Source organism: Plectropomus leopardus, chromosome 10 (genome assembly GCF_026936395.1).
Source record: "Plectropomus leopardus strain MGB_pleo_1.0 chromosome 10, ASM2693639v1, whole genome shotgun sequence".
In the NCBI taxonomy this organism is placed as follows: Eukaryota; Metazoa; Chordata; class Actinopteri; order Perciformes; family Serranidae; genus Plectropomus; species Plectropomus leopardus.
Window position 1 is genome coordinate 26,982,402 of NC_142185.1, and position 21,655 is coordinate 27,004,056.

At 38.5% G+C, this 21,655-nt stretch overlaps 1 protein-coding gene across 14 annotated transcripts in view; it reads left to right on the plus strand.

Moving 5' to 3' along the window:
• lmo7a (LIM domain 7a) overlaps positions 1-21,655 on the plus strand; it is a 77,483-nt gene that overhangs the window by 26,481 nt on the left and 29,347 nt on the right. For 12 of the 14 annotated variants that reach the window (XM_088083463.1, XM_088083452.1, XM_088083456.1 and 9 more), the window contains 4 exons: positions 11,453-11,483; positions 14,366-14,479; positions 16,005-16,215; positions 18,265-18,514. In XM_088083463.1, coding sequence (XP_087939589.1) covers positions 11,453-11,483; positions 14,366-14,479; positions 16,005-16,215; positions 18,265-18,514 — 606 coding nt within the window. Of the gene's footprint in view, positions 1-11,452; positions 11,484-14,365; positions 14,480-16,004; positions 16,216-18,264; positions 18,515-20,182; positions 20,492-20,889; positions 21,211-21,445; positions 21,593-21,655 lie in introns of all 14 variants that reach the window. The other 2 variants (XM_088083464.1, XM_088083465.1) reach the window with 2 other exon arrangements.

A 21,655-nucleotide genomic window follows, 5' to 3' on the forward strand; every position in this document is an offset into this window, starting at 1 on the left:
TGTCGCCACAGCAGCTAGGAACATTTTTTTCCCATGATCCACCCTGTCAGTCATTCTTTAGGAAGCACATCACAATGGTGTCGAAACCACAGAAACACATAAAGAGGCAGATGTACTGTACTGCACACTGGAATATGAACTCCAAATAAACAAATCTGCCTGGCCTTTATCAAGACACACCCTCTCCCCACAGCAAAGGATATGCTGCCCTCTGATAAGGCAGTATGATTTACGAAATGTCTCACTCAGTGTCATAAATATAGATGTAATTCTTTTATGGTCCTGTTCATTATCAGACATTCTCCTCTTTCATAAAATTTTCCCATGAAATGAAACTGGCAGTAAATTGTTACAAAATTACATTCACAGTGTAAAAAAATGCAGTGAAATTATTATTATTTTTTTTTAAACACGTTTTGCCTTCTGTTGTAACTCAGCTCATTGCTACTATGCCAGCTTGTGTGTGGGGGTTTGGTCAGAGGTGGGGGCTCACTCTCTATTTTTAGGATGTGTGGGTCACATTGACAAGCAGGATTGATTGGAATGGCATCAGGACTCAGATGAACAGCTTTTAATAGTGTGTTGTCTCCTCCCAGTACATACTCCCCCTGCACGTGGTCTTGAGTGTACACCTGTGTGTGTTTGTTTGTGTACACATGTGAAAGTTTGAACGTGCTTTGCAGTTGAAGCTGTGGTCTTGACACTTCACTCGAGGGGAAAAGATGCATGCTAAAGAGTCACAGGTTAAATTTTTTAAGATGAACCTGCAACTACTCAAACTGATCCAGCTGAAGTGTTGTGTGTCTGAGTCAGTCTTGATGAATTGCACAAAGGGTGTTTCTTTCTCAGATTGAGTTCTTAGTCACTTTTCTTCTTGGAAGCAGCATGCAGAGTTATTATTTTAGTTTGTGGGACTAATTATGTGGTTTCCCAACTGCAGTATTTATAACTCATACAACAAGAGATCACACACAGAGCAACATGAGGAGATAATCCCAAACATGTCCTCAGAGAAGCCACCGAGGGTTTTATTTCACTGTTGCTTATCAGAGCCTATAGGCAAATGAGCCACAGAGAGCGCAGCTCAGACAGAGAGAGAAAGTTGTCTCTATCAGCTGTCTTTGGCCCTGGTGTGTGTCCAACCTCCACTCCCTTAAACCCAGTCTGACAGGTGCTTTGCTCAGCTTCCCTGTTCCCTGTTTCAGCAGCAATAAGGATGTTTCCTTGTTGGTGCTGTAAGTTTTAGTTCACCCACTGTTAAAACTTTTCGCTGATGAGTAAAGCAATCAGCAGCCTTTATTTTGTTCTCTTTTCTACTATTTTTATAGATTTTATTGTTTCAGTTTTACTTTTATCATTCTTGTTGAACTGTAAAGAAGGTGTATGTGACATTCAGAGCATTAACATAGCAGTAAATCACTATTTGTAACATAAAAATGAAGGGCATTAATGGCATTCTGAGTAGAGAATTACACAACCTCTGTGTGTTTTAATCTGAGCTTCTCTGTTTTTTTGTTGTGGTAGAGCTCCGGCCACATGTGCATGTCCATAAGTGTGTATCCTCTTGGCTAGCTAATATCTGGTACTCTGCATTGAGCTCATATGGCAGTGACTGCCGATAATGCAGTCCCGAACCACAGCGTCATGGCAAAAACATAGTGCCCACCCTCCAGTTCCTATCTGGTTAACTCTTTAACACTGTTGCCATTGTTAGCACTGTTTCTGCTGTTACCAATGTTAGCTGTTATCACTGTTGTATGGCAAGACTCAGGTTGAGCCCTTTGTAAAACCTGAACAAATTTATTTTTTTTCTTTCTTTTATTGTCTACATTGACATTTTTCCAACAGCTAGCTAACAACGAACACTTCTTTTTTCCCCCCAGAAATAAATTCTTCTTTTCTGCTCTAACAGCTCTAACAGTAGTTGCCAGAGTGCAACTTGCTGTGTGAGCTTCGGTTTTAGAACAGTGAAGAATTGATATCCCACTAAATAGGTTTGTGCATTTGGGTGGAGCCAGATAACAGCAATCATAAATCTAGAGATCTTAGAAACTAAGATGGGCTAAGGACTGGGGATCTGAATGGGCTAAAGTTCATAAATAAATTATGTGGTATTGGATAGGTGCGTGCAAATACTTGTGTATTCACCAATACCTGATGAAGCATTTTGGGCAGTATTGGGAGCATTTCTGATACTGGTATTGGTATCAAAACAACTCCAAATACAGCTCCTTTAAAGTCTTATAGTAACAGTTATAGGTACACATAGAGAATTACTTAACATTTAGTGTTTTTTAGTTTCCATAGTTTTGTATCTACTGTAGAGCTGCAACAATTAGTCAATTAATTAATTAGTTAAATGGCAGAAATGTAATTGCCAACTATTTTGAAAGCTGATGGATAATTTCTGTTGAAACAAGATGTCTCCTTTTTTTTCTCTGGTACTTTGTGACATGTCAAAGACCAAACAAGTAATGGATTTGTTAAGAAAATAATCAGCAGATCATTAGTTGCATCCCTTATTTCTACTGACCTTTATGAAAGGTGCTACACTACGAAAAAAGATTGATTTATGTGTAGGTATTTAAAATGATTCAACTAGTTCACCAGAAAAGAAACCTAACATTTACTTAATATTGATAAGTCTTTTTGATCTACAGCTCCACAATAAATGCTGAATTTCACATATTGATTGTGTTCAAAATATATTTATTGCTAAGGCTGATATCTTTCTTTTGGCATGAAGCTGGAGTCAGATATTTACTTTGGCAAGGTGTGCTGAGAACTCAGTTTAATCCATACTAATCTGTGTTGTCACGGCAGCCATAAAATATTATCGTTTGTTTATTTTGACCTTTGAGCTCTGCAGTTGTTGTAGTATTGGCCACAACACCGTCTGCAGTGCATGTTGCTCTGTTGCCTCGTGTTGTGAAACCTGCTTTCTGATAAAGACGTTTATCAGCAGCAAACACGTTCAGCATCAAAATTTGTCATATAACATGACAAACTGTTGTAACAGAGGACAGATAAGAGACTGTGTCTTGCTGGGTGATTCCTCACATCATCCACGTGTCGTTGAACTATAACCGAGCGCAAACACCCAGAGGTGCAGTACTGACCATCTGATTCATCACGGAGGCTATGATTCACTCGCTTCTTCAGACCAACTCTGTCAGTTTGTAACAGCTGCCCAGGAAATGAAGGCTTTGGAGTGTGCTGCACATGAATCATGGCATGTCTAAGTGCTCTATTTAACTTCAGCCACTTCCTTTAGATCCTTAGCTGCCATTTGGAAATTCAGCAGCATGGAGTCAAGGTTGGACCCATACCACAACTCATGAGCTGACATAAAGGAAAAGGCTAGTACATGCAGGGATTTCCCTAATGGCACTTAATGTCAGCTGATTATTGTACACTTGACCTCTTTGAATGTTTTAACAAGTGCCATTTGTCACAGAGATACTTAAAACAGGATATTTTGGCCTCAGAAGGTGGAAATTGCAGCGTGTGGAGCCAAGGATACACAGTCATTATACTGAAACATTATACACTGTGCTGTCAGGCTTTAGCTGCTGAGGGACTCGTATGATTATTCAGCTTAGTTCAGTGTGTGCTGAGTGTAAGCTACATAAATCTCTAGTTTACCCTCCTCATACATACTATATATCATAGTAACTATGGAGTAATGCAGCGTAACTGATCTTATAAACATATATATCAGGCACAACACTAAAACACTGCTTACATGTGAATATCAATAACAACAATCAAATGATGTAATGTATTATATATTGCATTTATTATATAAAATCATAATTCTCAAATCATGAAATAGACATGTGCTCTTTATGCAGAATGTTAAATTAAAGTGGCTTTAACTGATATTTTTACAATAATGATAATATAACGAATGACAGTGTTAAACCAACCAACCCACAGCTAGCACCTGAATCTAGGGATCGACTGATATTGTTTTTTCAGGGACCATACCGATTATTAGTGGTTAATGAGACCGATATCCCATATTTGGAACCAATATGCATTTACAATAAAACTGAAAATCTCTCTGTCAATATTTAGAATTTGGTATTTGAAAAACTATTATTATTCTTATACAACACAAAACTTTATTTAATAATAACAATAATATACAGCAAATCAAGTGAAAAAAAAGAATAAATAAAAATAGCTTCCCGAGGTTTTACGAAGTAAAAGTTCCTCCCATGCTGACACTTTGTTTGCACTTTTTAATTAATTAATTTTATCGATGATCATTAAAATAAAACGCCGATACTGATAATCAGCAAAATGCCAAATATCAGCTCCAATAATCGGCGAGTCTAATAATCTGTCTACCTCTACTTGAATCTGCAGCTCCTATCGGATTTAAGAAGCTTTATAGCTTCAGCACTTTAAATGTGATCTCATCCCTAAATGTCATATTTTGACTCTTGGCAGAAGATACAACAAAATAACTTAAGGTTGACTTACACAGGACACAGACACCTGTCTCCTGGGTCAAAGTCCTGTGTTTGTTGGACACCTCTACCTGCCTGAAGCTGAATGTGTTTTTATACTACATCCATGACTCTGTGCGCCTAATAATGATGTGAATGGACTTATATTGGAGTTAGTTGTGTTTTTGTGTTCTCTGGGAGTGAGACCAGGCTAAAACTTTACTTTTTTTTTCTTTCCCACTGCTCTCATAGCATCGTTTTCGGCAGCAGCAGGCAGCTTTTTTTAAAGCAAGAAATCTCTTGAATCTCACTGTTCACCACCTGTTCAACACTAAACAGCGAGCAGGTACAATTAGCAACTATTTGGAGAATTTAGTAGAGCATTTTACTTCTAAAGGGTCAGATATTTCCCTCAGGAGTTGGTGGAGACAAAACAGAGTGAATATTGGAATTACATTCATCAGGTGACAAAGATATGACTCCAAATAAATGATAGTGTTGCTCTGTATTTGCTGGATGTGCACATAAGCAACTCTTTGCTACCCAGATGGCCATATCAACATAAAAGTCTATATCACATTTGTGTTCACACCTTGTTTCTGCTGCCTCAAAGTAGCCAAAAATTATTTTTTTTGTCAGTTTAAACTAAATTTTGCTGTTAGTACTTCTATACTTTTACTTGAGTGCCGTTATGTAATGGAGTGCTTTTAGACTGTAGTATTACTACATTTAATGAAGCACAGAATGGCTATGAGCCCAGCTTTGCTCTGTGACCTCCAGCAAGTGACAGAACAAATCCCCCGCTGAGAGAAAGTCCAAAGTCTCGCTTGTAGCCGCCGTTTGATTAAGCAAATTATTGACAAGAGTTGACTGCTCTCCAAACCTGAAAAAAGAAACTGCACTGGATTGGCAGGTACAAAATACAAAATTGCCCTTTGAGGAATGCCAGTGACCCTTTCCAAACAATAGATAAAGGGGAGTGGCTTTGTGGTGTGATTAAATGATTCAGATTATGCAATGGCATCTCTGGCTCCAGATCAAACCAAATGTTTGAACTACCTGAAGGAATGTGCCATTTCCCAGACAAATTTGGACTGACTTCACAGCCTGTTATCAGAATTTATTCAACATATATTGTGCCTCACGCCTTCACTGTGCTGGTATTTATGGAGTTGTGACAAAGTCTAAATGTCCCTCAGTGAGGTGCATAATGCAAAAAAGACAACGTGCCCTGTGTGTGTTAGTATTTCGGGTGTGGTTCACTGAACTGGCACTGCATGTTCTGGTTTCATGGTTTAATATATGGCACCGCTGTCACTTCTTGTTGCAGTGTTGTGTGAACTGTGGGCAGATTGTGAAACCAAACGCGCAATGATGGTGAAAGGCCAATAAAGTTTCTACACCGTGGCTGTAAAAGGCCAACACAAGGGTTATATTTGTGCTCCGTAGCTGACTCGGGGAGAGAAATGTCAGCCTCACCCCTCGCTAACAGAGGCGGCAGTGTCTCCGATAAGTACGCCACAATGATGCCCAACACTGTCTCACCCACAGCTGATTCCTCTATTCAGGCATCCTGATGCTTGAGAGTATCTGGGTGTGTCTTTAATTCCAAACTATTTCATTACAATGAAAGAACGCAGATGAAGGATGTCACGTGTGGTGTTGTTCAATGCTGCAGAGCAAGTGATCCTCATTGCAAAGGTATGCTTCTGAATACACGTGCACACCCATTAAGAATTTGGTACTCTTTGTCTTTTGGATGTTTTTTGTCTCAAGGAAGCTGACTGATCTTGTATGTGGCCATACATGCATAGAGATTTTAGAGATGTAAACACAACTTTGCCTCGGTTGCAGCTCAAGGAAGATTGACTAAATTAGAGCGATCATTTACTTTGGCTCATGTTAAGAAGTTATTTGTCTAACATTTGAATAGTGGCTTATATTTCTTCATTTGTATGTGTTTCTTTTTGTGTCTGGTTTGTGTTGGCAGAACACGCTCTTCTACTCCTTCAAGTCAAATGAGATTAATTGTATGTTCCTGCACAACAGTGTCATGCAGTTCTGTGTGATGCAATTTCAAAAACTCAGTCAGGTTGATAAACATTATCAATTACACGCTTGTTTTGTCATCAAGTTATTGTATAAAGTATAACTTTCATTAATCTAGGCATGAGAGGAAATGAAAATTTCAGGTTTCGCTGCAACAAAAATCGGGTGGGGGGGTGGATGGGTCCTCCACTAGAAAATTTCAAGCATGAAAACTTTCCTGCATTCTGGTAAATTGTTATGCAACAATCTGTGTTATTTTTGCATAATTTTATGGTGAAAATGTATTTAATTTTTTTTTAATAATTTAAAATGATAATAGTATGAAATAATTTTGCATGAATTATAGTATGAAGTAATTGAGGATTATATCTTAAAACATCATTCTGTTATTATTATTATTATTATTATTATTATTATTATTATTATCGTTATTATTATTTTTTATTAATGTTATTCTGGGTTATCCTTTGGTTGATCTAGGATAGTCTTGGGCTTCAGCCTATTTCTATTTTTAGTTATTGACTGTGAAAATTTTTGTGAAATAATCTTTGTTTCTCATGATGCATATAACTGGAATAGAATCATGCATTATGCATATGCACGCTGTTTTTGCACAACATCCTTTATTGTTGGTTGTCCAGCAGTCTCTTTGGGTGCTGATTTTCATTTCCTGTCAATAATTTAAATTTGAAGTACAACACAGTGTGCCAGTGTTAGCCAGCTGTCTGATTTTCAACTGTAGCCCTTCGGCATGATGTTTTGAAACCTAAAAAGTGATAAAATGAACTTATTATTATTCCAGCTATGTTGCATCATCTCTCACCCCTTGACCTCAGTCACCGAGTGGTGATTTTATAGTGTGCAAGCGTGCAAAGGTTAAGACTTACGGCTGAGATGGCTGGCTGGTGGAAGTGAAGAGGGCGTCCTGTTAATTTGTCAAGCTGTAGGGTTTCCTGTGAGAGCTCCGTACTGTAAAGCATGTTTGCATTGTGTAAACGGGTCAGCCGTTTCAGGGACCAAGAAGTTTCCTGTTTACTTCCTCAAGTAGAACCTGTTCCTGTACCAGTGCGGTTTTTATCCTTGAAATAAGTTGTGTGTTTTTTTTTTTAAGTAAAGTAAAGAAGTGACTTGTTGCTGCCACTTTTTTTTTTTTTTACCTCTGTTGAGTTACTGTGATCTGTTATAAATGCATATACCTCTGCTCATTTATATGGTTGGTTGCTCAAATCAGGCTAGGATTTCTGTCAAAAACTTAGAAAGCAGGCAATGAGCAACTTCAAAAGAAATGAGCAAGAAAAAGTCACAAGAGAATTACCTGAAATTAGCATTAAAAAAAGAAAGAAAGAAAATAGAAGCAAGAAACAAACACAGGAAATGACCTGAAAAGGTGCTATAATAAAAATAAGATTTTTTTTCTCTAGCCTAATTTAAAATATATCGTAATAATAACTATAAACGTAGTTTTATTGATATTTTAGCTATTTGATAATGTTCTCTCACTCACTTTCTCTTTTTTTCTTTTTGGCTAATTTTCAGGTAACCTCTTACTATTCTTTTGCAATTTGCAGAACACTTCATGCCAAATTGTATATTGCCTTTTTTCCTCATGATTTTGAAAGAAATCAAACCAGTTTGCTCATGTTTCAAAAGTTAAAATAGAACAAGAAAACCGACGTAGATCCAGGTTTCAAAGGGTTAAAAATTAGATATTTAATCTCAATGAGATTCTCCCAGGTAAATAAAATGGCATCGTAAAATAAAAGCTTTTTTTTTTTAACTTTGACATATAAAACAAACCAAAGGATCTAACAAAAGATTATCACATCTTCACAAAACATTAGCGCTACACAAACAGACAGCTTCCTTCTCCTTCAGAGCTTTAAAACCAAAAACAATGTTGGTTATTTTAACTGATAAAACTTTTTCACAGGGCTACTCCCAGCTTGTACTCTCTGTGCAGAGCTTTCAGACTCAGATGACGTTCTGTCGTTGATTGTGCTAAATCATATGAGCACTCAGCTGATTCCTTCAGTCCCGAGGCTACGAAGGAGGCCTGAAAATAGCCTTTATATATTTTCCCTTCTGTTCAGATATTACCACCAGACATAAATAAGCAGTACGGGAAGCGGTGTGGTGGTAGTTTTGGTATACAGCTCCTTTTTTTTCTGGATCTGGCTACCACTGCTATAATCTTAGACTTTGTTACTGCGTTCCAAACCACACAAGAGAAAGCATTTTTCTTTCTCCTGCCTCTTTTATTGGGCCTATAAATTTGCAATATGCCAAACTGGTAACCGTCCATTTCAGTTTTTGCTGTTGGCGAATTAACATCTTGGAAGCCCCTGGTGTGAGATGACGCATGCTGCTGTGGGAAAGTTGATCTCCTTCCCGTCCCACTGCTTTAACCCTCAACAGTTTGTTGTGTTTCATAATCCATTTTTAATGCCAAATCTTAGTCTGATACGTAACTCTAGCTGTGAGATTAATGTAGTGGAGAAAAAATGTTCCTACATAAAAATATATCTGAAATGCAGTAAAGTAGAAACATAAAGTAACAGGAAATGGAAATGCTCAAGTTAAGGGAATACTTAACCCCGTCAATGATCATTTGTGTGTCAGTTATTCAGCCCGTATTACGCTGAATTTGTAAAGAAAACGTTGTTTTTCTCACATGCTTCAACAGTAAACGAGGAATCCAAAAACAGAAAATTCTTGATAAATTGAAGTGACCGGGAGCCCAAATTTAACAACAGAAAAATGATCACAATATCCATTTACAAACTCACACAATTCGTGCAGCCTATTCAAAGTCTCACTTATGAAATTGGATGCTCACTTCTTCCCAAATGCATGCATTTTCTATAAAACCGTACTTATTAAAATACTTCTGCATAAACAGTCTCTCGCACTGATGACTTTGGTGGCTGCATCTTCATCTGTCTGGAAAACGTGAGGTTGGGCGCTGGGTGCTGCTCTTGTGCCCACTCTGTCAGCTTTCATGAGCCTAGAGGCGGGTTACGTCTGAGGTTGCTTAGCGACCACAGCCAGCACTGTTTCATAGCCCTCTTACCAGAAATCCCGAGTGCAGAGCTGATCTTGTTCCAGGCGTTGTTTCGTAAGTGTGTAGTCAGCCTAAAATAATGTCAGTGGCACTGTGAAGCTCTGAGCAGCCCTGCACTGAAATGATCAACTTCTCCTCCATATTTATCACAGACTGCGGTTGCGCATCGTGTCAGCACCACTCTGGATTTTGAGCTCGCCTGCTGCGTCTATATTGAAAACAATAGATTTTAGGGTGCAAACATCACAGCATGTGCATGGCCCCTTTAAAGGCATTGAATTCAGCAAACTTTGAAAAAGGTCATTATTGGTATTATTATGTCTTAAATCAATCTTTCTGAAATCTTAAAAATGCTAAGACATTGGAAGTAGGATTTTATATATTTTTTGTTTTTTGAATACATTTTATTTACACCATTTTTTTCCCAATAAAACAATATTAAAACAAGTAAATACAATGGACAAAATAAAACAAATGCGAAACAAACCCGGAAAAAAAACAAAGAGACAATAAACAAACAAACAGGCAGCACTGCCTCAAAACAAAGGAAAGAAAATATTCATATACATGTCAAATCACTGATGCAATGACCAACAGTGTCAAAAATGAAGTCCGAGAGACCAGAACCAAAGAGGATCAAGGCAGGCCCAGTACAAGCTAGGATAGCAAAGTGCAAGTGTGTGAACACAAAAATTAATCTTTTTCTGTGACGCCGCATTTGTAAACAATAGTTAACAGCTATTTTTTCATATTTTAAATAATTTACCGTACCCTCCCACCAATTTCTGCTAGCGTGAGTAACAGATGTACAAATGATCATTTTTATGGTGAAGTTTTCCCTTTAAGTACAAATACCACAAATTTGTACCACTGAATGCCACATTGTACAGTCAGTGCTTGTGTTGTAGTCACATCTGACTACTTGGAGCAACACTGATTTACAAGATTGAAATAATGTTTTGTTTCCTCCCCCTAAACTAAGCAGCCAATAGGAACTTGAACTTGTTTGATTGACAGGCAGTAGTCTTTGGCGTCAACACCGTACATGCGCTTCATTCTCGGCAGGTGCACTGGTTACACTGCATGCTGGGAAGGGGCTGTAAGATATCCAAGTACTCTTGGTCAGAAAGGCATGTGTGACTATTGTATTACCACATGATATAAGGAATGTGCAGCACGGACGGAGGATGTGAAGCAGACTGTATATCTTATTCTGTCACCGTTATGGTTTCTGCACGTACTGTAGCTGTTTTTTTACTGTTTATTGACTTCTCGAAATTGACACTACAGTCAGCTTAGGTGACAGCGTACATAAGAAAAATGAGCTACGGGGTTTGCAGGTTGTCACTGTGAGTTTTGTTTGGTTTCACAGGAGCAAGAATGAGCTGACATTCCTGTGAAAGTGATTTACTAACCGCCAGGTCAACTGTCAAACCCCAGAAATATGACTGAAATTTGGTACGACCTGGGCAGCATGTATGGGGCTTTGTTGCTCTAACAGTGGAGCCGTGTTTAGTAAATCATCAGTTATTAGTTTTAACATTATTTATAATCAGAAACAAAAGCCTTTTTGTGCCCCTAAACTTTAACTAGATGTTTTTACAGCTGCTTGATTGTGTGATTAGTGCAAAAATAGAAACACACACACGTATAACACTCAACTTTATGGCTCACAATTATTTTTCCAGAAATGCGCGTTTGTTTTCCTCCCAGGCTTTGTGTTGTTGTGTGAGAGTGAGTGAAGGGCTGGCAGTAGTCTGGATTGTGCTCTCACTTTCCAGCCCTTTCACTGCCCAACACAGAGACCCAACAAGCATGCCCTCTGTTCTTTTATTGTCATTTTCTCTCACACATGCACCTCTGTTTTGTGCTCTTTCTCTCGCAGGCATCAAGAGACCAACAGGAGGCTGAAAAATGTGAGTGGAAACATATAAGTTGTGTTTTGATTTTGTTTTTTATCTGATTTTTTGACCTGTCATTTGATATTAATAAAAAAAAATATTTGTAATCCTATTCAGGTGGAGAATAGATCCCTTAAGGGGAACTCCACTGATTTTACACATCAAAGTTTTGATAAAATCTGATTTTTGTCTCAAGTTATGTCACTTCAGTTAGCATCAATTTAGGCTGAAGACTACTAGTTGGTGGAGTTTGAAAGAAGTGAATTTACTCAGAACCTCTTCAGCCTGTTCCTCATCTCTGTTTGAGACTAACAGCTCAAGGCTTCATAAGCTGCTACAAGCATTCACACATCCAAGCCAATCAATCAGTGGTTGACAGTTATCGGTAAAAGAACTACCACGTTGGGAAAATACTCTCTTTCAAGCAAAAAGTCTTGCAAAATGTTATTGAAAATACTAAGTAAATAAGTATAATTAAGGACATATACTAAAAGTAAAAGTACCCAATGTATACAAATCTTAAAAAAAAGAAAACCACACAGCCAAAAAGACCTCACAAGCACAAAAAATAGAAAAAAAACAACCAAAACAAAAATGAAATTATTAAAAAAAAAAACACCCCAAATCTTAAAGGTATTATTAAAAATATAAAAAAAAACAACCCCTAGAAATGAAAAAAGAAAACCCCCCAAAGAAAAACACCCCAGCACAACTTAAAATTATTAGAAAAATAAATGTAAAAAATACCCGTGACCCAAAACTCAAAATTGTAAAATAAAAACAGAAAAAAACGCTCATAAACATCATAATTATAAAATAATAATAATAATAGATGAAAAAACCTAAAAACTCTAAATTATATATATATATATATATGTATATATATATATATATATATATATATCTATATATATATATATGTCAGTCAACATAGATATAAATTAATTTTCTGTCAATCGACTTATTGGTCAGTCAAGCTGTATTAGTATAAACTTTTTGGTAATTTAATTTTTTTTAAAAATGCCTATTTTCTAAACTGGTCTTATCTTTTTTTTTTAAATACTCTTGATTTGTCAGATATCTAAAACTGTCAGATAAATGTGGTAAAGTGAAAAGTACAATATTTCCCTCTGAGATGTATTTGAGTAATTGTATAAAGTGGCATGAAAAGAAGTACCTCAAATTCATACTTAAGTACAGTACTTGAGTAAATGTACTTAGTTACATTCCAGTTGCATTGTTGGTAATGTAGGTGCAGGTCTTGACGAGAAAGAAGCAAAATAAAGAATACGATTTCTCTGGTTTTGCTTCATCAATTATGAGTCGAATAATGATGAATCTAAATTTTCTGACTTTATAGTCTCTTGAATATTTTGTACGCTGTTAAGATGACATTTAATGTGATATGTAACTTTTAGAGCTTAAACAACTAAATATGTGATGGTAACATTTAATTTTGCTTTACTGTTTACACCTACTACTTTTTGGGGCATTTTTTGACATGAAATAACGGGAAGGCCCTTCTGTGTTTGATAGCGACACACAGGGCATCCTACAGAGACCTTAATGTTGCAAAACAATCACTGTTTCGTTTAGGCAACAAAACTTCTTGGATTGATTTAGAAGAAGGATCATATTTTGGGTTAAAATAAGTATGTTTATGTTTGACATGTTTACATCAGTGGCCTGCATAATGTGTGAATGTTGAAACAACAGGATGTAGGTATGTAATTTACTTGAGTTACTTGAGTTACTCAAGTTACATAAGTTGCGTAAGTTATGTGAGTTGCTTAAGCTATGCAAGTTATGTAAATTATGTAATTTTGTTTTAAAAAAAACCTGTTTGGATTCAATTAGGACAGGAACTTTGACAGCTAGCAGACTGTGATGAGATATTTGCTGAATTTTAAAAAATGTTTATTGGATGTTTATGTTTATCGCTCACTGCACCTTTATTTTCACATTGGATACTATTAATAATAACAATAATTACTTTATTATTAAAGCCAAACAATAATGCTGAATTAAACTTATCTATGGCCAAAAAATTTGCAATTTAGAATTAAGAAGAGATCTGGGGCAAGAACATATCAGGTGGAAGTCAGACAATAATGAGAAATATAGATATAAACAATTAAACAACAAAAATAACAATAACAACCCATACAAATAAGAGTCAATAAAATTCAATATAAATATAAGCAGTAATAATAAAAATGGACATGATCAAGACAGAATAAAAGAATTAATTAAAATATAAATAAAAAGACAAATTGAAATATATTAATTCAATTAATTAGCTTATCTTAACACCAACCCCAGATTAAACTTGAGATATCTTTTAAAGGTCTTGCCTACAAGTTTAAAAAAATAACCTGACAGGCATCAAAATAAGACACTAAGCATTTAAATAGCTCCTTTTGAGTTTACATTTCTAAATTTTGATTTATATTTTCAAGTGCCAGTGAAGCATCATATTTCTATTCACAGTTCCATCATGTTTGATCAGTCCAATATTATTTCCCCACATGTGTCCGCCTGACACAAAACCAAAGCGCTGATATGTCAGTTTGCACCGTATCGTGTAATAGGGGGAACGGCATCGTTGATGTAGTGATGATTGTTGTGCTCCAGTGCAGCACATTTACCTGATAATGCGAACACAAACAGCAACAGAGTATTCTGGATGAGGCTGGAAACAAGAGCAGGGCAACGGCTGATATCACCTTGTGTCAGTGTTGCAGCTATCACAACAATCACCTGCTTTAGCTCTGCACAGAACATCCGTCAGCTAGGGGAAGGGTATCACTATAATGTGATGTGCTCTGCTTGATAATAATGACTGATTTCCACATAAATGTGTGATTTTATTAACCTATTTGTCTTCCTCTCTTCAGGTTTTGATCACCATTTACTGGCTGGGGAGAAGAGCTCAGTGTGACCGCGTCTATGATGGACCTTACCTGAATTTCAAGGCATTTGAGGGATTATTGGGCACAGCACTATACAAGGTAAAACTCTCAAAGGATTATTATCCGTCTGAGCTGTCTTATCTGTGTCGTCATGAATGAAAAGCTTAACCCTTTAAAACTGGAGCTAATGGGGGTTTTGATTTCTTCCAAAAACATGGGGATAACGTAATAAGCATCTTAACATGACTTGGCCCAAAAATTAGCGAAACAAAATGTAAAAAAATAAGCAACAAAAAAAGTGAAGAAAAAGTTAAAAAAAAATAAATAAAAAATACACGAAAACGGCCTAGAAAAAGTGCAGAAATAAACAATGTCTTTCTGTAGCATAATTTGAATATAAAATCCCTGTACTTGTTATTTAAGTTTTCAGGACATTTTTTTTAGAGAATTTATCATTTATTTATATCCTACCCCCTTTTTTAAAACTAATTTTCGGTAATTTTCTTGTCAAATTGTGAGACATTTCTTGGCCAGTTGCCTTTTTCCCCGCTTTTTGGAAGAAATCAAACCAACTTGTACAGGTTTGAAGGGGTTGAAAAGCTTGTGAATGGCATTTAAATGTAGCACAAGAAAACTGATAAAATTTTGCCTACATTTTTTGTGTTATTTGGCCCCCCTCCTGACGATATGATATCATATGATACCAGTATCATAGCTGTAGCTGTAGAACTGGTATATGACCCCTACATCCTACACACTGGACCTTTAATAATCTTCTGGAAACCTAAAGTGGCATGAATGAAATCCTCTTTTACAGCTGCTGCCCAGTACATTTCCGTATCCTCCCTGGTATGTCGACTATGTGCAGAAGAATGGCTATTAAAGGCCAAGGGGCCCTCAGGTTGCTGGCCACTAAAACCAAAGCCACGTTAAGTCATAAATGACCTGATCCCCTGACGCGGCTATTTTAATCTTGTTTACAGCACGGCGCACAGTTTGCACGGGAAAATCTTTCCTTGAAGGAGCCCGTTTCCTCCTCTCTGCTCATCCTCGTGTTGAATTTGGCACGTTGCTTTCACACAGATTTATAGGTGGCAGTGTGCGAGGCCTCTGTAATTCAACTGACTGCAGGGATTTTCAGTAATAACAGTTGGTTGCCACACATCTTGTACATTTAGCTATGATAATCCAAGTTCAGTGGCGCGGGTTTAGGCTGGGTTTAGTTTGTGGACTTGCATTGTCTGGTAGGATTACAGATCTAAAAACCGTTTTCTTTTTAAAGTGGCGGACAAGTTTTGGCTTGCTGGTTAAAGTGGCTCCGGGGCTTGCTTATGTGTTTAAGTGCAATAACATTTTCTTGATGCCGTAAACAGTCATCAGGGTGTGTAGATGATGTTTGTTTTGATGGAGATGACAGTGAGTAGAAAACAATGAGGTGATTCTGTTTAAATTACAGCATGCATCGCCCCTTATAGACAGTATGGAGTGTATGTTTACAGTAACTGCAAGAATGAGACTTCACACTCTACCTGGGAGATCTCTTACGCACCACACACACAGCGGAGCTAAATATTGTAATTGGCACCCTGTTATCTGACTGTGTGTGTTTGTGTGTGCATGAAAGGCTCTGCAGGAATCGTCCAGTCAGAAAGGCAGCGTCCGAGACAGCGGTTTTGGAGACAGCTGGTACTCGGAGCGAGAGGAGTTCTTCCAACTGAGAGGAGGAGGAGGAGGTGGACACAGGAGAGACGACTCTTTGGACAGCTTGGACTCTTTGGGCTCCCGACCACAGAGCATCTCGTCTGATACCACTCTCAAAGGCGGCAGCAGTGAGGGTAGGATACGTCATGTCCTTTGGATCTTTACACAAACATAATCAGACACATGGTTTTCTGACAAAAACTTTAAAACTTTTTTTTTTATTTTTTTTTTTTTACCATTTTAATGCTGAGTTTAGGGTGTTTTAAAGAGCAGTGTGTGAGATTTAGTGGCATCTAGTGGTAGGATTGCAGATTGCAGCCAGATGAAACTTCTCCTGGTTAGAATTCCTTCAGTGTTAATTAATCAGGATGTTTTAACCGGGAGCCAAATTATGGCTCTTTGAGGTCTCTTTCTCTCTAAAACAAACAGGCCAGGTTAATAAAAACTGGTAAAAATAAATAAAACACTTTCATTTGACAATTTTTTTTAAAAAAGTCCTAGATAGACTGCTAGCCCAGCACCTGCTAATGTGTGCTCACCATTATATTTGTGATAACTTAAGATAGAAATGTTCAGGAGGTTTTTACTGGGAGCCAAATTCTTCACAGAGGTCTGTTTCTTGCCAAAAAATGGACTTAGTAATTTAAACTGGCAAAAATACTGGATAAAGCAGTTTGATGTTAAAAAACAGTATTTTTCTAATGCTGTTTGGCTCAATGAAGAGGGGCTGCTGTATTTGGTTTGTCCTTTCTGGGCTGACGTAGAAACACAGGCAATGCAGCAATCTCTGTAAGCAAGGACCCACCCTAAATGTAGAAAACATAACAAAAACACAACAATTCTCATTTTCAGGTGATTATACACGATAGAGAAAACACACTTATTATAATTCATTTCTGCCAGTATTTCCCCCTATATTACTGGTTACCGAACTGGGGGTCTTAACCCTCACCAGGGATCACTAAAGCTTGAAGGTGGGTAATGAGGCCTTAATTATTTCAAAGTGTAAGTGTAAGACCTGTATCTCAGCATTTCATTTATTTCTGTGAACTTAATGTAATTGAGAAATGTGTAGATTTCTTTATTGTTCAAAATACAATCTCAAGAGCTAATAGAACAATGGCCAAATATCAGGGAGGAGAAAACACTGAATTTGGCAAAATAAGAAGCCTATAACTTAAGTATGATTGTAAAAAAAAAAAAAAAAACAACACAGGCAGAGATTTACATGACATGTTCCCAAAAATATCAGAAAAACTGTTCTCAGAGTCAAGAAATAATGTCAAAATTCATCCATATCGCTAGATTTACACAAACTTGCTGCAGTTTTTGTGTTTTATATTTGGGTTAATTGTACAAATATATCACTAGTTGTGTAATATTATTATTATGCATTGATATAATCTTAAATACCCACATTATGTCACTTAGTCAGGGGCTGTCAGCTTACATAATAACAGAAAAGGGGTCCTTTAAGGAAGAAGGTTGTGAATCACTGACCTAAATCCTACACACTGGACCTTTAAGAAGCCAGAGCATGGCTTTCTTTTATTTTTGTGATATTTTTTTCTTTGTGTTATTTGAGGCCCTAACAATAGACTGTCATCAACATTTCTCAGATTACTTCTCTGCATGAATATTTAGGATCAAGTTCATCTCTCTACAACTTCAAATATTTGTAAAAAAGGAAGATATGCTGATCAGAGCCAGAAAGTCACCTCCCATTGTGAAAACAACCACGTATCGCCATCTAGTGGCGTGCTCTGGAAAGTAAATATTTTTAGTGAAAAGTCCCCCAAGGAAGGAGATGTTATATTTCAACACTGAAAGCCAGACTGTGATCTTGTTTCATGACAAAAGTGAAGTATGCTTTGAGAGTGTGAAGTGCTGGTCAGTGATCTCAGAGTGGTTGTGTCCCCCCCTTCATAGGAGAGGGCAGTGAGACATTCCACAGCCGTCCACACCGGCTTGTAAATGAGGAGGCCTCCATTCCCCACCCGGCACCCCTCTGTTACTCCTCCGCAGTCACGCCAGAACACACACTCCCCTCTCTCACCCTGTTTGTCCTTTTTGCTACTTCATTACCCCCCTCAGACCTCCTCCTTCTCCCTTTTTCTTCATTTCTGGTAATCATCTTTACACCTCTTTGTCCCCCCTCCTCTCCTCTTCCCTCCACGCTCCAGGTTGTTGCAGTGACACTGAGGCGGACTCTGTCTACAGGATGGCTGAACACAAGGACAGTCTCAGTTACCGCCGGTCAGTAACCATCACACCCAAGACCAGCACCCCGTTTAACCAGTTCCTGCCCACTAAAGACAAACCCTCAGGCTACGTGCCTGCTCCACTGAGGAAGAAACGGGCCGAACGCAATGAGGAGAGCCGGCGTAGCTGGGCCAACCCCACGTACGGAGAGGAGGAGGGCACGCTCACCAGGTACTGTTACACACAAAACTTTGATCTGTTTGAAGGTGCCGTTTCTCACCTCAGCTAATTCATTTTATTCTTTTCTTAAAGGTCCAATATTGTAAAAAGTCAGATATCATGTCTTTTTTTTAATTATAGAGCAGGTGCAAAGGCTATATAAATACTGTAAAAAATGCTCAATCCACATAGAAATACAAATAGTCCAAATTCAGAAAGTTTCGTCTTTAAATGAGACGTCACGACTTTCATAAAGCTGTGATGTCACAACTATACTATAAAGAATGAAAGTGCCGCATCAGTGCCGTTACAGTCATTTCTGCGGTTGCAATAACATTGCAGAGACACAAGCTGCATTTCAGTTGTTCATCATGCCCTCAGTGACTTCCTGTCAGCACCGCCACCATCATAAGTGTCCCTCCGGTTGTCTGAAAAACTGAAGCGAACTTGGTGAAATCCACCCTCTGTGGGCTGAGGGAGCGAGTGAAAACAATGGTCACTCCAGAGGTCTATATTACCCACAATTTGTTGAGGTTATGCATTTCATGCGAGAAAATACGTCCATGGTTAGGGAGCAGCAAGAAGTAAAGCTCAAGTCGCTCCACAGAAGAAGGAGAAGATGAATACATTGGTAAATAAATAACATGAAAATTAAAAATAAGATTTAACTTCTTTCACTATCTGACGCTTTTCAGTTTTAGTTCAAATGTATCTCATAGGTGTGTATAGCAAGGTGTACATGTATAAAGATTTATTTTTCTATTCGCAGTTTCTCAAGAAAGTCTCATTGATATTTTATTGAAAACTGTCATCTAACTAATTTCAGTTAACATTTGCTTGTGTGATTTTATTATTCCAACATTATGGTACATGCATGGAAAAAAAATGCTGTTTTGCAAGATATCATAAGCCTGTAGCAATAATAGTGATAATAATAAAAACAATCATGATACTGATCTCAACTAGAAATTTCTAAAACAGAAACTGATGCAGCTAGTCAGCAGGTGTCTGTCAGTGTATTGCCCTTATCTGCAGACAACTCTTTGCTTAACTGAAAAGAGTCTGCAGATATTTCTCAAGATTTGTAAAAAGCTGTATAGCACTAATTCTGCAACTGGCGATTGTTCCCTGATAGTCAGGCTTTAACTTAATTTTAAATGTAGTTTAATAATGACAAATAAATCTACCTTGTACCTTGAAAATGAATGAGAGCAGGTATATTTCATGTAAATACCCTGCCTGCTTTCCCTCCATTTTCCAAGTGGCCTCCATTGCACATAAGCTGTTATGTAATAGGAGAAGTCGAACTACTAATAAAACACAGTGACAGAGAGCACAGATCTGGAAGAGCCAGGATCACTGACCAATCAGAGCAGACTTAAAACAGAGCATTTTAGACAGAGGGTGCATGCAGGTATATTCAGGCAGGCAGGATGTGATAATGTGTTTTTGAACATGAAAGCAAGTAAACATTTTCTAGTAAAAACCCAAATTTCAAGTATGAACTTAAATAAACGCATTATATGGGACCTGTGAAAGCAACATAACGTGGTCTAGAAGTGTACGTACCCAAATTCTTAGTTTGTGCTTCAAATGTCCGCTCTCTCCCATCGTGTTGTGGTGCTGTTGTGTTGTCTGCGAATGGTCGATGGTGTTGTGTTTCATTTACTGTGGAATCAGCGATGCGAGGCTATCCTCTGACTGCTACAGTCAAAGAACCCAGAGCGCCTCGCCCGCGGCTCACCTGCAGTGGGCCTACGAGTACGAAAGTGGCAGCGACTCGGATGCAGATCGTCCGGACCCCGACCTCGTTCTGGACGACCTGGCCAGCAGACGCTTCCACAGCCCCTCCCCGGCTCCTCCAACCAACTTTGCAGTGCCCATCAGTCCCCTGGCGGCGGGAAGGGCATCTCGGGGCGGCGGTGGCCCCTGGCCTAAGGTCACTATGACTCCCAATGTTGCCCCTCAACAGAGTGTGACCTGCCTCAGGTCAGCGAACATGAAGCGACAGTGTGACTTTGATGTGGCTGCCTGATGAGAGCAAACTAAAGCGCTTCTCTTACCCTCAGTTTGCATGGTCAATGTAACCATGAGCAATATCTTTGGTTGTAGTTTGCTGCCTCTAACAGTGCGCTAAAGTTTGAATTGTTTTTTAAATTTTAGCTGCCGCACGTCCTTATTTGCGCCTGAATTTTAGAGCTTGAAGGAGTGATTTGAGGTTTAACTCATCAAATCAGCTTCGCCTCCTTTAAAGTTTGGTTTTGCATTGTTTTGCTGATCCTCATTTGAGGTTGTTGTGCTGGAGGAATGTGCTCCTCTTTGGCGTGCTGTGCTGCTGCTGAAAAGCTTCTCTTTGACACATGTGATTGGCTGTCTCTCTTGAGCAGCAGTGGCGTCAACAGAGGAGAAACTCAGCCCCACCAGCAGGGCTCCGTGAGGGTGGAGCACCGCCACCCCGTGTCCACCCACAGCCTGTTCAGGGACATGTATGATGACTCTGAGGACGAGGACGATGAGGTGGGCTACGCTGACCCCATCCAAGACGATCTGTACTCTCGCAAGATGGGCGTCAAACCCCAACCTGCTGCCAAAGTGTCTTATGACAAGTTTTTACCAAAATTCTGGACGCCGGAAGAAGATATTCACATACAGAAGATCAAACTAGGCTCTCAGAGGAGACCCTGGTACAAGAAGATGCAAGGCTTCAGGTGTGTGAGGGTGTGAAAATCCAGCATCTTTTCACACTTTTCTTGCATGCCTATCTAAACTCCTACATCCTAAGATTCAAAATTTGGTGTTCTGTCATTCACTGCATTTTCTGCACAGATTCCTCCCACTTACTTTTCTCTCTTTTCCCCTGCCTTTGCCTCCCATCTTTCTCTTTCACCTTCTCTCTGCTTTTGTCCCCCTTTCTTTCGTCCCCCCTGCTGTCCTCGGCTGTAGCTATAAGAAGTCGGGCTCTTCGTCAGATGATTCAGACTGTGACATCAGTCCTTGGCTCTCCTCTGCCCCCTCTCCCTCCGGCCCCTCTCCCTCTCACCCCCACACACACGAGGCCCCGGCTCACACCACCCTCGTTGTGGGGAAAAGGTCGATACAGCTGCATGATTGTGACGATGAAGGAATGTTTTAGAGCATCCAGGAGAAATATAA